Raw genomic sequence first — 15,523 nt, 5'->3', positions numbered from 1 at the left:
CTTTGAACTTCCAAAATGATTCTGTTCTACTATGCAGCTAGCAAAGGCAATAGCAGTCTTCGTATTACCTAGCACGTCTTACCGATTTCGTTTCGTTGGCATTTTGCAATAAGGCATAGGTTGATGCAGAAGTGACTGCAAGCAATAAACAATTTCGATGGAATGTTAAGTAACTACGGGGCGTGCTAATAGCCACGAAGCCCCTCCACTGCAATGAATTATTTAGCGCTCGTGTATCGTCAGCGCGTCAGGGCTGTAATCATTTCAGTTTCAGATTATGCCAGAATGCTATCAAGACTGCCTTGTTCCGCCAGTGCTCAAGGACACTAGAAACATATGGCTTGTAAGCACCCGTTTATTTGGTTGGAGCAATGGGGCTCACGGGTTGCCCGGGCTCTTTGTGCGGGATAAGCTTCTTACTGGCGTCTTTCTTGGGAAGCGAGTAGAGCAGCTTGTCCCAGAAGCGCGGTTCCCCCCAGCGCAAGTAGTTGGCGGCACGCACGTACATGCGCAGGTCTTCGTCCATTGCGTCCGGGGCCACTTCCTCCACGAGAACGATCACCAGTCGGTTGATGCGGTCTTCGACGGCGCGCTGATACGACAGGCGGAATTCCAAGCGGCACCAATCACTTTCCACAAAGTTCCTGCACGAAAAAACGTAGTTATTGAAAATCTCGTAGGCCACGGGCACTAATGGAAGAATTCGTGAAAATAGTGGAACATGCAGATCCACCAAATACCCTGCCAGTAAACATCATTGCTGGTCCCTTCACGGGTGCATTGGTACTCTTTCTCATAGAAGCTGTACAGTTGAATCTCACAGTGACCAACTTCAAGGTAGGCCCGCGACATTGGTGTGCCGATGGTGACCAAGGGTAACCAAAGACTAACCAAAATGTTAGAGTAACCAAAATGTTTGCGGAACATTCATGGGACTCCCAAAGAAGATTGAGCAGCAGCTGTTTGTTTTAGTCAGACGAAAAAATGCCTGCGTTTTTCAGACTTCAAAACGATTTGCACATAATGAATTAATCTAAAATAATTTGTAGGCCTGCACTACGACAGGTCTTATAAGCAATTCCAAGTTTGTAGATGCCAAGGGTCTGAGACTCAATCAGCCGGCTGCATGCAGTTGTTTCAATACAGGATGATTGTATTGTTCCTAGAATAATTATAGATGCGTGCATCTGTAATAGCAATAAACCCTTTGCTAACGGTAAAATTAAAACATAACACTAGCGGGACAACAAGAGGGGGTAAACAAGTTAGAATATGGCGAACAACAAAACAAGGTATATTGAATGATTATGAGGTTTAACGCGCCGATGCTACCCTGGCGATGAGGCGCGCTGTAGTGGAGGGCTCCGAATTAATTTTGACCACCTGGAGATCTTTAACGTGCGCTGAAATCTCGAGCACACGCGCGTTTTAGCTTTTCGCCTCCATCAGAAAAGCGGCCGCCGCGACCGGCAATCGAACCCGCGTCCTTGGGCTCAGCAGCAGAACGCCTTAGCCACTGAACCACCGAGGCGGGTGACAAGGCAGAAAGCAAGGGGAATTATAGTGCTGTGAATACAGATATTCTACTTCGGGCAGCAGCAGTTGTTTACTAAGGCAGAAAATGCCGAACACGGGTATTGGGTAGCGCCACCCCAAGATATTTCGCACTTAGAGGCCGCTGTAATAGCCGAAGCAAGCCACACGTTGACATTGGCTCCGTCATTTATGATTAATTTCGCAGTGGTATTTTCCTCTTATCGAAGTTTTCCTTATCAGGATATGTTCGAGAAGTCGAGAGGCACCGACGGATACTAAAAGTTTCTGAACGTACGCCTTCTTCGCCGAATTATCGGACATTTGCTACCACCGCCGTGGTAGGGGCCGCTAAGCCTAGGTCCACGAGTGCTAGGCCCAGTCACCGTCGCACCTGCCACGGCTCGCCGCATCGGCGGCCGCCGTTCAGCCCCGAGATGGTGCAGACGTCCGCTCGGGCAACGATCTCCAACTCCCAAGTGGACGTGCAAATTCAAGGCGAAGACACTTCACTCGAGGAATTCCAGAGCGATACCGGATAGACGCTCGCGGGGGAACGCATGTCGAGGCACCATCAAGTAGCACTCGTCACGAAGCTCGTCGGCACCGACAACGAAGTCAGCAAGAAAGCGAAAGGCAACAAGAACGTTCAAGCCTCGGTCATCTAGGCAGCGAGAATGCCAGCCATGACACTGGAGGAAAGCAAGATCATGATCAGACACCTCGACATCACCAAGATCGGCACCATGACCATCCCCAGGGCCATTCTTTACGCGGCGAAGATTACGACGGAACAGAGCGCGTAGGACACCATCTGCCCAAACGAGGAACAAAACATAATCGTAGTCAGCATGCCCAAGGAAGAAAACGCCGAGCGCTACGCAAGACTTCAAACGATCTACATTCACGACAAGACCTTTGAATTCAGCGAGTACCGCACGGTGCCGTACGACACTGTTAAGGGAATCATGCGCGGAATCCCTGTCGACGCGATCGCCGAAGCACCATCGTCAACGACAGAAACCTACAAAACATGGAGGCGGCAAAATGCAAACGCATCGGCGACGGATACCTGCCGACTACGCCGACAGAGCGCCACGAGCCGTACAGGGGCTGTCCAACGAACGCCTCGACAGAGACGTAGACGGAGAACTTGTTCGCACGGCGCTGCAGGACCCTAACAGAAGGTCTGCGGCCGGACCGGACCGTATCACCAACAAGGCACTCAAGAACTTTGACGACAAATCAACCGAAAGCATCACGAGCTACAACAAATGCTGGAAAACGGTAAAGCTGCTGCAGCATTGGAAGAAGGCCAAGACCATCCTGATACCCAAGCCGGGTAAGCCACCCGGCACGGACAACCTCCGGCCCATCTCGCTCACGTCTTGTGTGGGCAAGGCGCTGGAGCACGTGTTGATGAAACGGTGGTAGGACTACCTGGAGAGGGAAGGAGTGTACCCCGCCACGATGATCGGCTTCAGACAGCGCCTGAGCACACAAGGCGCGATGCTGCAGCGTAAGAACGAGATCGTGGATGACAGCGACATCTCGCGAGGCAACAAGACCATCCTGGGGCTCCACCTGCAAAGCGCCTTTGATAAGGTGAAGCACTCTGCGATAATGTCCCAAGTCTCCAAGCTCAACTTGGGAAAAGGAGTTACGGTTACATAAAGGACCTCCTGACGGCCAGTACCACCGACCTACGAGATGGCGACATACAAGAGAAGACAAGAAGCTCGGGAGCGCCGGCACACTTGGTAATGATAGGAGTGGCCTACAGGCGCGCGAAACTGGGGGGCCGGCACACCATCGGCGCTGACGACATAACAATGTGAACGACCGGCGGCAGCGACTCCCAGATCGAGGCCAAGCTGCAGGGGGCCGTCAACGCCATCGAAGACCATATCGATGGCTCCGGCCTCGCCTACTCGCCAAGCAAGTCGGAGCTCCTGATAATACCACCACAAAGAGGCAACACCAAAAACAGTCAGCGGCGAAAGCCCGAGAAGGTCAAGATCGTAACGCGGTAGGGGAGGCGATTCCCGGGGTCAACAAGATCCTGGGCATGGCCATCGAAAAGCACAGAAGTGGCGAGACCGTCGCCCATCTCACCGCCAAGGCGGCCGACACGATGCGTCTCGTCAGAAGACTCACGTCCCGCAAAGCCGGCATGAAAGAGGACAGCCGGATCACCCTTGTTCAGTCTTTTGTCGTCAGCCACATCGCGTACGTAGAGGCCTACCACAACTGACTGCAACACCAACGCAACAAGATCAACGTCATCATCCGAAAAGCATACAAGTCGGCGCTGGGCCTGTTCGAGTCCACGAGCACGCCCCGCTTCTTGAAGCTATGAGTACACAATAGGCTCGAAGAGATCGCGGAGGCGCAATGAACGCCTCAGCTCGAGAGCCTGTGTACAACCAAGACCGGGAGGAAGATACTCGAAGACCTGGGTCTCCGACTTCAGGACGAGGAGGACGCCAAACTCTCCATCCCCGACGAGATCCGGAGCAAGATCACCGTAGACCTCTTACCGAGAAACATGAACTCGGAATACAGCAGAAGAAGAATGGATGCGTTGGCCAGAGCCCTCATCGACCAACACGCCAATGACGGACACACGCGGTACGTGGACGCGACCGAATATCGACGAGAGGCTTTTGCCGCGGCTGTCATCGAAGCGTCCACGGGTGCCGTGCGGACTACGACGAGCGCCAGAGCACCAAGGCGGAATGCGCGGAGGAGGTCGCCATCGCTCTGCCCATCGCCGACGCCGACTGCCGCACGGTGCTGAGCGATTCGAGAAATGCGGTGCGCAACTACGCCAAGGGACGCATGTGTGAAGAGGCCGCGCGCGTGCTGCGCGGAGTCAAACCGCAAGAAAAAAGAGAGAGGATCCAGTGGTTTACGGAGCATGCGAGCGAGTGCCCGTCGGCGAGAAACGCGAACCACAGCGAGATGGCACACGCGGCGGCATGAATTCTAACCGACCGTGCCCCCGCGCCCGACCATCCCGCGTGGTTCAGAGCCAAAGACCGCATGATGGCCTATTGAGATATCACGAGGGCCTACGGCCTGGCTCGCAGAGCTCTCCCACCCCCGCACCCAGTGCTGAGCCGGCGGTATATAGACGGGGTCGCTACCCACCCCGGCCCTGATGCATCGAATTTACCCAGAAGCGTACCGGATTGACAGGTGCAAAGTCTGCCGTAGGGAGACGGCCGACCAGAACCACATGCTGTGGGACTGCTACAAACAACCGGAGGAAGCGGCATCGAGAACCATCCCGCCGCGGCTGGAGGAAGCCGCGAAGAGCAACGACCGCGAACGTCAACTCCGGACAGTCCAGCAGGTAGTGAGGTCGCTAGAAAGGCACGAGACTCGCGAGCCGGCAACGGTGAGCGGGTGGCTCAGACCGAGTAACGGCTAACCCGGCCCGCCTCACGGCGCGAAAAAAACGCCGATCTGCAGGCACAAATTAAGTTTACTCCAATCCAATCCAAGACGCACTATAATTTGCGACGCACAAATCACGAATGGTTAAACGGAAAGCAGTGGCCGCAGGGATCAATGTACGGGACTTTTCATTCTCCTACACAGAAGGTGGCATTCTCTAAGCTTCTTGCCTATTATTAAGTGTGACAAAGTACACTGCAAGGATTTCTTTGCCTTTCTTCACTTCCATGGGCTTCCACAGGATAAGAGCAGATGCTGTCGCTTCCTTCTGCAGGAAGTGTGCCAACTATACTTGACACACATAGAGCGTGTAATGAGCGGACAAAAACTGCGGCTTACTATTACGCATACGTGCTTTCCCCGTATTTCCTCCCATATCTCCCGTGAGTTGTTGCACATCCCCTTTTCTTGCACGAAGAACAGACATGAGAACTAAAGCGAGCAAGTTCTAAATGTAAAAACAAAAAGACGCGCCCTCCAATGCTCGCTTGGTGAGGGCAGCTTATCTTCCACAGTTTATAAGAACCGATAATACGAAGCAGTCGCGAGTAAGAAGATAGAGACGACCCGCCGCGGTGGCTCAGTGGCTAAGGCGTTGCGCTACTGAGCACGAGGTCGCGGGTTCGATTCCCGGCCGCGGCGGCCGCTTTTCTGATGGAGGCGAAAAGCAAAAACGCCCGTGTGTACGAGATTTCGGCGCACGTTAAAGATCCCCAGGTGGCCAAGATTAATCCGGAGCCCTCCACTACGGCGCGCCTCATCGCCTGCGTTGCGTCGGCGCGTTAAACCACACAATCAATCCATCAAGAAGATAGAGGCGCTGCGTGCGGCAGAATCTTTGTTTCGCTGTCTGTCTCTGCGCTTGGAGTACGTGTGTGTTCAAAAGAGCGTTCTATTGAGGCCGCTCAGTTTCATTGAACATCGTCATGTCACGGTGGTTGTGGTACACCTCATTGACCCGGGGTACTTCAGCGGTGACTCCAGAGACTCAATTGCCTTTTATAGTCGAAAAGCTACGGTTCCTAGGAAGAATCTCTTCTTCGACACTTTCCCCTCTACGAAGGAAACAGTGGCTGGAATGAGGAGCCCAGTGAGTAAATATTTTACGGTTCTAGTGATTATGCATGCAATTGTACCCGCCTAAACTTGCACATGCGGTGTGAGATATTACACATCCCTGCGGTCGCGGGCCTTTCCGACTCGCAACAGCTTCCTGCAGCAGCAGACGAAAAACATTTCACATTATCCTTAAACTTAATTCCTTTCTCGCCAGTGCACGGATCAGCGTGAACTTCGGACTACATTCAATGGCACCCCTGGCCAACCGACGAACGCAGTGTAGATGCTTATGTGAGCGTCATTGACTAGTGGTGCCCTGACTTATTAGCCAAGCCAGTCTACGCGGCCGAATAAAACAGGACGGGTTGATCCTCACTGCGTCAGTAGGAGCAGCGTGCGCCTGGAGCAGGCCACGGCATCCCGGATGATGTCCTGCAGCAGAAAGCCGCCCTTGAAGTTCCGCTCGTAGGTGCACACGGAGAAGCCGAGCGCCTCGACTCCGGGCAGAAGATCCGCGTTCACCCAGCCGCCGTCCTTGCTGCTGAAGGACAGGAACACGTCGAACAGCTTCTCCTCGTCCATCTCGTCTTCCTTGACGCAATGCAGCGAGCAGCCCCGAGCGTACAGCCACACCTTCAGCTCGCGACGGTAGCGCAGGTAGGCCGCCGACACCGCCAGGCACATCGCAACCACCACTGTTGTGCACGGCCACCGGCAGAGAACAAGAACAACTCCGTCAGTCGTCAAACGGTTCAGTGGGCTCAGGGGGCTCCGTGGGGGAGTTTATGTTACCGAAGCACCATCCCCATTGCCGCAATCTGATTGTACCTCTTGTTTTCCAGACTACTGACGCACTGTTTCTTCCTAAATATACTTAACAGATCCCGTGGCATCAATGGAAGCTTAGATAGACATTTCTATTGACGTCTTCAAGACTCACAATCTATTCTCGGCCCTTAGTACCCGTTTGGGGAGTGGTTGGAACTGACACAGCTGCTTTTCGTGGCTGGCATATTGGGCGGCAGCTTCATCACGTGCTCGCTAGATTCCTTTTGCTGGCCATGAGCGGCGCGCTTTTCTCTGTCCTGGCAGCCCCATGCCCGTGCGCCGAACGATGGGTGAATGCCGTCGGGTGAACTCCGACTGGACTCCCACCGTCATACCTCTCCCGCCCTCTCCCCGACACCACCTACATGGTGAGCGAATTCTGCTCAAGACAGTACCAGGCGAAACTCTCTATCCTGGTCGCAGTGGTTGCCGTCGGAGCCCACGATGACATCATTACTGAGTCTGTGCGGACGCGCGAGTTAGCGATCATAAGGAGCATTCTGTCTGTGTCGTGACAGAGAATTGCACACATGCAAACTGTCTTTGCCGCTTGGCTGAAACATCTGAGGGCACCTACGCACTTACGAGTTGTGAATACGGAGGCATTAATGTCCCAATGAACGCTGCTGAGTGTTTCACACAGCTTTGCAATGCTAGCATTTGGGGCTATAGCATCCCTGTGCGGCAGGTCAATGGGGCGCGTCCTTCCACGGAGTGCATCCAGGTCAGCGCCATGGTCATTGACAAGTCTTTTAAGACGATAACCTTTCTTGGGCTACTGAACCCGAAAAGTTTGGTCTGCCTGTGTGTCTGCCTATCTATCTGCCTGTCTGCCCCTTGATTCAGCCACCCGGCCAAAACATAAAATTACTCTGAAATGAGTTTATATAGGCAAAACCTTTCCAAACCACATTGTTGAGAAAAAAAAAAAAAACGTTGGGCATTTTTTTAGGCGAAACATCCATACATAACTAGTACTACTGAGTGTTCTTTCATTTGAAAATATATGTGTGCTCAATATTTGCGATAGCAAATAAAAATAAGGGTTGAAAACAATACTTTGCGGCAAAAATTTAAAACGGGATCACGCCCGAACCAAAACCTCGTGACGGCATTTCAAGACCAGCACTAACACAATGTTCGAATAGATGGCGCGCGTTCAGTGGAACGCATGAAAGTTTAACGGCCTTAAAGGGACCCCGCAGCACTGATAAGCGCTTTCACTCTTTTCTTTGCGTCTGAAACCACCGCGAACGCTATAGTTATCGCCAGCACGGAGCGAGCAGCACTGCGTGATTTGCTGGTCGCACCAGATACGCCTTCATTTGTGCTTTGTTTTTGTGGCTTTTTTTTTAAGTTGCTATCGAAAAGCGTTCATTGCTGCTACTGAAGGAAAACCGGCCAACAGCCGCTACATGGCCTTAGTGACGTAATTCGAGCCGTCGAAGAGCGTCAAGACCGGGAAAGAAAAATAAATCTTTTGAGCGAGTTTACAAGTTATCTGATGGGCATAGAGCAGTACTTTTTGGCTGGGGTACTTTGCCAACTCCTGATCTAGGTACTGGGTGTGTTGGGTGACTACGTTCTGCAAGCATTTAAGATTTCAAAAAAAATGTTGAAGAAAGTGTTGCAGGGTCCCTTTGACCAAACCTCCGCAGTGTTTTCCGTACTGCGAGGCGCGAGACGGGAGGGGGACCGCGTGAAAGGCTGGCGGGGGAGAAAAGAGATGCATGGGCGGCAGGGAACTATTGTCTTTCGACAACATTTGCAGCGAAGTGAGCAGATATGGGGTAAGTTTTTATTGTATTGCGAAGTAAGCGGAACGCCTCGTGCTTTGGATTGCTCCTAAAGGAGCCATTCTTCCGTACAAATTAGTTAAGCTTCATCACATAATGAAAAGTTCCGAGGCCAGCTGGGAGTGAGCCACAATACGTGTACAGCTTCCGAAACCATTAAAACAGTCTCCAAAAAATTTTGAACCGAAAGTAGGCGAAACTGGAAGAAAGTCAGAAACAAGTTCCCAAATTCTTTTGCACGAGAGAGAAAATTTCTCACTTTAGGATAGATTAAACTGAAATTTCGCACCTTTTGGTGATAAAAACGAAGTGCATAGAGCGAAAATAACCGAATTTTGGCGAAAAGAGTTTGCAATAAATACTGCTAACCAAGGCGGAATGGGACGCAACTAGTTATGCGCGTACAAAATTAATAATTTACTCTGTGGGTTTTTGATGCAGAAAGGACAGATGCAAACAAAATTTCGCCATCTTGTGGTGCACCCCAATATAACTGTATAGAGCAAAAATAACGGAATTTTGTCAATACGAGGTCGCAGTAGTAAACGAAGGCGTGATAGAGTGAAACTTGTTATACACCCACAAAGTTGAATATTCACGGTTTTTGATGCAAAAATCGGCTTAAGGACAGATAGAACTAAGTATGCGGCATTTTGTGATGACCCACAGTAAGTGTATATAGCGACAATAACCGAACTTTTGCTGAAATCCAGTACACCAAGGCCTCATTAAGCGCCACAGGTCATGAAGCTGAAAATTCACTCCGCGTTTTTTTATGCGGAAATTGGATTACGAATAGCTAAAACTAGATTTTTGGCATCTTGTGATTGCAGTACATAAGTGTACAGAGCACCAATAACCGAGTTTTGGCGACCGCTTAGAACTATCACTATGGGCCTCATTTTCTGCAGTGCAGATCTGCAGTGCAGATCTGCAGTGCAGATCTCTTTGTACATAACACACCGCTGAAAATGTGAAAATATACCTTTTGTGCTTCTATATGTCAATCATGTGTGTTTTATAACCATGTTTTATGAACTTCTTTGCTGAAATTGCCCTTACTCCTTATCTCTTGCTGAAATTTCCTTTATGTAATACCCCGAAGGGGGACTTTAAAGGAAAAATAAATATTGATGATGATGAAAGAAGTTGCAGTAAATGCCGCAAACTAAGGCGTAATGGCGTGTAACTATGTAAGCGTCCATAAAGTTGAAAAGTTACTCCCCGGTTCTTTGAGGCGGATATCGGCCTAAGGATCGATAAAACTAAATAATCGGCATCTCGAGGTGACCAAACATAATTCTTTAGAACGCTAATAACCGAATTTTGACGAAAGAAAATTGCAATAAATGCAGTAAACCAAGGTATAATGGAGTGCAACTAGGTATGCATCCAAAAGTTGAAAATTCACTCCACGGTTTTTTATACGAAAGCCGGCATAAAGATAGATAAAACTAAAATTTTGGTATCTTCTGTTGGCCCAATATAAGCCGTAACCCTCGGTGCTACGAAAACCGGTTTAAAGGGGCCATGCAGACAAACACAAGTTCGGTTCATTCCAAAGATTGACTCGTTATAATCATACTGACACCACTTTTAACGTAAAACGCAAATTAGGCAGCGCCTATCAGCTTGCCGAACGAACTTTTTGCTCCTTAAATGTAATGCATATTCATTTTACAGCAGTAAAAAATGGTGCAATAAACAATGAATGTTACGAAAATACACGTAGGCATAGAAGTAGCGGTGCACACTGCTGTTGGTACTCGGCGCACTATGCCTGTTTTAGCTAGCTTCACAGCAGCCCGCCGCTTTGGTGTGGTCTTACACGACACTGGCCGGTTGGCGTAAGCGACATTGTCTTACGTGACCCTGTTTGTCAAGGATACCCCATGTTTCACGAAACAATACCTTCTACAGTGACAAAAACAAGCCAGGTGAAAATACGGTTAAAAACAACGCAACGGCGGACAACCGTCCGTGGCTGAGTATGGTAGCGCCATCTTGGAGGACTGACTGCAAGCAAGGTTGCAAAGCAGAATGGGGCAGTGGAAGTTCGTTTAAAGACAAGCACTTATAACTTCATGATAGACATAACGAAAACACACGATTTGGCGGGAGAATCAAAACTTTAACCTAATCAAAACTTTAACAGTGGTTTAAAAGGAGGTCCCCTTACAGCCTAGTGCTATGGGACCTCCTTCTGTATATTCACTTATGTACACAGTTTATGAACGCACAATAAACATTATTCTTAGTCTTATTCTTCTTAATTGACTAATTGCTCAGCGAATACGACATCATTTGCTGCCGGACAAGCGCTGGGGGCACTATAAACACAAAATCTTTCGAATTACACAAACTTTTATTTTGTCTGCTTGGCCCCTTTAATGATATATAACTCAAATTTTAGTATCTACTGGTGGCCCAATATAAGCCGTTACCGTCGGTGCCACAGTGGTTTAAATCCAAAGGAAACACAGCACTGTGACCACAAACGGCAGACTAATATTAAAGCTTCCTCATTACCACCCGAATGTTCATAAACACCACTTGTGAGGGATGTAGTGAAGACACTGCGGAGCAGCCTTTGAAAATGTTGCCAATTTATTATGTAAATTGAGGTTTGCGTAGTCTACTACGTCAAGGAGAGCTGCGAGCTCGGGAGCAGTGGATGTTGGGATCTACGGTACTCGGAAGTGAATAGTGATCGATCTTGACCAGTATTGTTTACGCCAAAACCAGCCATACTAGCGCATGTAACCGGTGAAACACATGAACCTTTGGTGCATTAAAGAGATCTTCAGGGCTGCCACAGGCACTAAACAGTAAATGATGACCTCCGCGAAGGCATACAACATAAGGAAAGGCCTTTGCCACCGACAGGAAACACTCGAGAGAAAGACGAATGGAGCCCGGCTCCGAAAGCAGATGGCTCCGAAAGGCAAAATTACCAGGGACCACGATGCCGAACGCCAACCTAAGTGTGTCGAAAGCCGCATGGGTTGAAAGGGGATGGTCTCCAGAAACCGAAATAGTGAAAACTGTCAAGACATGCCATTGTAATTTAAAAATAGTACACATGGGCCGTGTCTAGGTGAATTGAATCTACCGTAAATTTATCTTGCGGAAAGTAGGCAGCCCGTTTGGGATACCTCACCAGCTCAAACGAACCAGTTGATGTACTGGAAACTGCCTACGCGAACACATTCTACAAGGCAAAAACGGAACAGCGCCCCACTTCTCGCATCATATAAACGGGTTACGCTACTCAGCCAGAGATCACGGGTTGGATTCCCTGCGGAGGCGGCTATTTTTTGCTAGAAGCCACTGACGAAAACACTCCTGTGTCAAGACTTCGGAACATCTTAAAGTACCCTGCTGGTCTATATTGATCCGTAGCCCACTACTGTACACCTCGCAACGTATAGCCTATTCACTGCTTCGGGGTGTAAAATCCATCTTGATTTGAAAGAAATGGTACCCGCCGCGGTGGCTCAGTGGCTAAGGCGTTGCGCTGCTGAGCACGAGGGCACGGGTTCGATTCCCGGCCGCGCCGGCTGCTTTTCTGATGGAGGCGAAAAGCAAAAGCGCCCGGGTGTACGAGATTTCGGCGCACGTTAAAGATTCCCAGGTGGTCGAAATTAACCCGGAGCACTCCACTACGGCGCGCCTCATCGCCTGCGGTTCGTCGGCGCGTTAAACCCTACAATCAATCAAATCGAAGAAATAGCTCCAGATATGATTTGTGTTGCGGCAGGGATGCCAGCGAGCTGTGAATGGCGACGCTGTCCTGCTGACATCTCGTTCCACCAGCCCCGAACGATATTTCCCTTGGACTTTGTGCAGGTAAACATCGTGGTTCATACGCACCTAGGGCAGGCAAGATGTAGGCGATGATCTTTGGTACAGCTGCTGGGCAAAGCTCTTTTTGTCCTAAGTTCACGAACGCCTTTAGGGACACCAGCGAATTGGAGCTCTCGGTGCATGTGACGTCGTGAACGTCCCGGACCTGTCAGGAAGTAGCCATTAATCGGCAACGCTATTCACACCCTGTTGTCTGTGACAGCTGCAAAACAACAGGGCGCGTGTCTATTACCCTCTTTTATTCCTAATCTGCGTAAATGACTTCCCAGGTAACATAAAACACATCTAAGGCTTTTGCCGAACCACTGCGTTGTTTATTCGACCATCTAGAGCCCGGAAGATAATACGATTTCATCTTGATAACTATCGTCACTCATGCCTCTAAGTCTGACAAAAGGCATTTGAAGCTATTATTATTCACATGCGAAAAGAGCAAACTTCTTACTTCAAAAAATTGATTCAGTTCTTGTTGATTGGACCTCAATCTACAAATATCTCGGCGTACACATGACATATTCACTATCATGGACTAGGCACGGGAAAATAATCTGCGCAGACGCCTCACGCGCGCTTGGCTATTTACGAAGAAACTTAAAATCAACGGTTCCGTATCAAAGAAAAAAAAAACTGGCTTATCCAACATTCATCAGATCAAACATTCAACATTCATTCAACATTCATCATAATCAAACATTCATCCGACCGAAACTCGAATACGCCTATACCATTTGATGACCTTCACAAGCCTATATTAGTAACAAATTAGAAGTTGTCAAGAACCGGGCTACCGGCTTCCTATCTCAATTATCAATATTCCTACAACGCAGTTGTGAGTGCCTTAAAGCAAACATTTTCCCTCTGTTCCTAGCTTCGCGTCGAACCATCCCTAGCGTTTGCTTACTCCACTGTTTCCTTTATCACCCACAGGGGAGGAATCATTTATTAAAACCACCACCGAGAAAGTGATTCCGCCGAAAAGCCATGAATACTGGCTCTTTTCCACATTCTATGATACTTTGGAACAACTTGCCAAACGATTAGCCGCATGCTCAAACCGCTCTACCTTTCGCGAAAAAATTAATCTTCACATACCGTAATTCTTAAGCTGCTTTTCAAAGTTTCTGCTGTATCACTAGTAAATATTTTTTTCCTCTCCGCCCACTGTAATTTCTACACTTTATGTGATACTTCCTGTAGCTTTATCTTATATGCTACGGATTACTGTGTTTTCTTTCTTTTACTTTATTACTGTTTTTGTCGTATATGTTCGCCTTTGTTTTCAAAATGTCTTTTTGTAACCTGTGCGCCGAACTTTCTTATTTGCTGTTCCTGCTTTTGCTCGACGATGTATTCGTTGGTGTTCACTATGTGCTCTGTTCAACCCGTAATGATTCATCTCGTAAAAACACACGCACACGTACAAAACACGCAAGCACAATCGCATGCACACGCACACACACACGCGCTCGCGCACGCGCACAAACACGTGTGTGTGTGTGTGTGTTCTCGGATCGGCGCTAGCTAAGTCGAGGGGAGCACAGCCTCGCCTGTAGCCTACTTCGTATGGCAATAGACTGATATTCTCAAGGTCCTGGGTACAGGTTCTTCACGAAGAACATATTTTTCCCAATTTCTGTCTTTCAGTTAAACAATTAAACACACTTCAATACGAAAAACTGATGAGTTTATTCCCCTTTGACTTCTTGGCGTTCTTTAATGCTGATCTTGATTTCTGTACATGTATGTACAGGTGCTCCAAACATAATACGGAGCACGGGAGCGGTGGCCGGAGCGGGCAAAACAGGGGAGCTATATACAGGAACTCTAGGCAAAACTGCATACCAGCGCGATCTATGCGTAGATGCGCCGCAGAAAGCGAGAGTGCGTGGGCACATCCGGCTGGCCCCCTCGATGTTCTGACGCTTGTCTTATCGCCGGCTCAAGCGAAGCCGCGCTGCTGCCACCCTTGCTTGCCAGGGTCGCTTTCGGAGCTCATTAAGGCCTGTTTACGCAGAGTCAGCGAAGAAAGCTTCGTCTCCAGCAGGGCCCGCTTGCTGCTTCGTCATGATTGCCACCGATGTCACTATGGGTGCCTGCCGTGCTTCGCGATCCGCTTGATTTCGAATCATGTGGCTAGAATAATGCCTGGCTCAAGCTAGCGCATAAAAATGAGCAAAAAACAAAAATTTCATGCGCGTACTGGCTGCATTGCTGCGAATGTTCTAAGCGCCGCTCAAGAGAATTGAGAAAGTGAGTGGAGCTCTAGTAAAGGCCAGTTGCTTCAAAACAAATAGGCTTTATTATATCCAATTCAATGAACTGCAAAAAACGGGAATATAGTGAACTTGGCGAGGGCTTTTCGGCAATATCTTGCGCTGATTAAAAAATTTATCACAGGTATTGACAATCTGAAACAGAATTTCTTGACAAGAAAAAGGGCTGCTGCAGAATTTGCTTCAATGGTAACCACCCTTGATTCATTTCGCCGAGCATTGTTGCAAAATATGCCCAATCGCTGCCTTCTGAAGCCGGGACACACTTCATTTTTAAGTGAATTTGTGTAGGTTTGTGTTTCCCGCGTAATAAAGTATATTTGTGTTGAAGTAACTGGACTCCAATGGTATCACTTCCCATTTTATTTGACCGCCCATTGGTATCGTTAAGGCAATGCAGCCAGTACGCGCAAGAAATTTTTGTTTTTTGCTCATTTTTATGCGCTAGCTGGAGCCAGGCATTATACTAGCCACATAATTCAAAATCAAGCGGATCGCGAAGCATGGCAGGCACCCATAGTGAAACCGGTGGCATTCATGAAGCAGAAAGCGGACCCCGCTGGAGGCGAAGCTTTCTTCGCTGGCTCTGCGTAAACAGGCCTTCAGGAAGCTCCGAAAGCGCCCCTGGCGAGCAGGGGTTGCAGCAGAGCGGCTTCGCTTGAGCCGGCGATAAGACGAGCGTCAGAACATCAAGAGGGGCCAGCC

The 15,523-nt window shown here is 49.1% G+C and overlaps 1 protein-coding gene across 1 annotated transcript in view; it reads right to left on the bottom strand.

Annotated features, from left to right (window-relative positions):
- Positions 1-345: 345 nt before the first annotated feature.
- The window catches only part of LOC144162036 (uncharacterized), a 78,993-nt gene continuing 63,815 nt past the window's right edge, over positions 346-15,523 (bottom strand). Inside the window, exons 11-13 of the mRNA XM_077692557.1 lie at positions 12,552-12,690; positions 6,431-6,749; positions 346-644 (exon numbers count right to left, since the gene is read on the bottom strand). Of these exons, the coding sequence (XP_077548683.1) occupies positions 356-644; positions 6,431-6,749; positions 12,552-12,690 (747 nt within the window). The 3' untranslated portion in view covers positions 346-355. The remainder of the gene's footprint in view (positions 645-6,430; positions 6,750-12,551; positions 12,691-15,523) is intronic.

This window comes from Haemaphysalis longicornis, unplaced genomic scaffold (assembly GCF_048455015.1).
Source record: "Haemaphysalis longicornis isolate Haplotype H1 unplaced genomic scaffold, Haemaphysalis longicornis Haplotype H1 scaffold_1, whole genome shotgun sequence".
In the NCBI taxonomy this organism is placed as follows: Eukaryota; Metazoa; Arthropoda; class Arachnida; order Ixodida; family Ixodidae; genus Haemaphysalis; species Haemaphysalis longicornis.
This window is presented reverse-complemented; position numbering and strand designations above follow the sequence as displayed.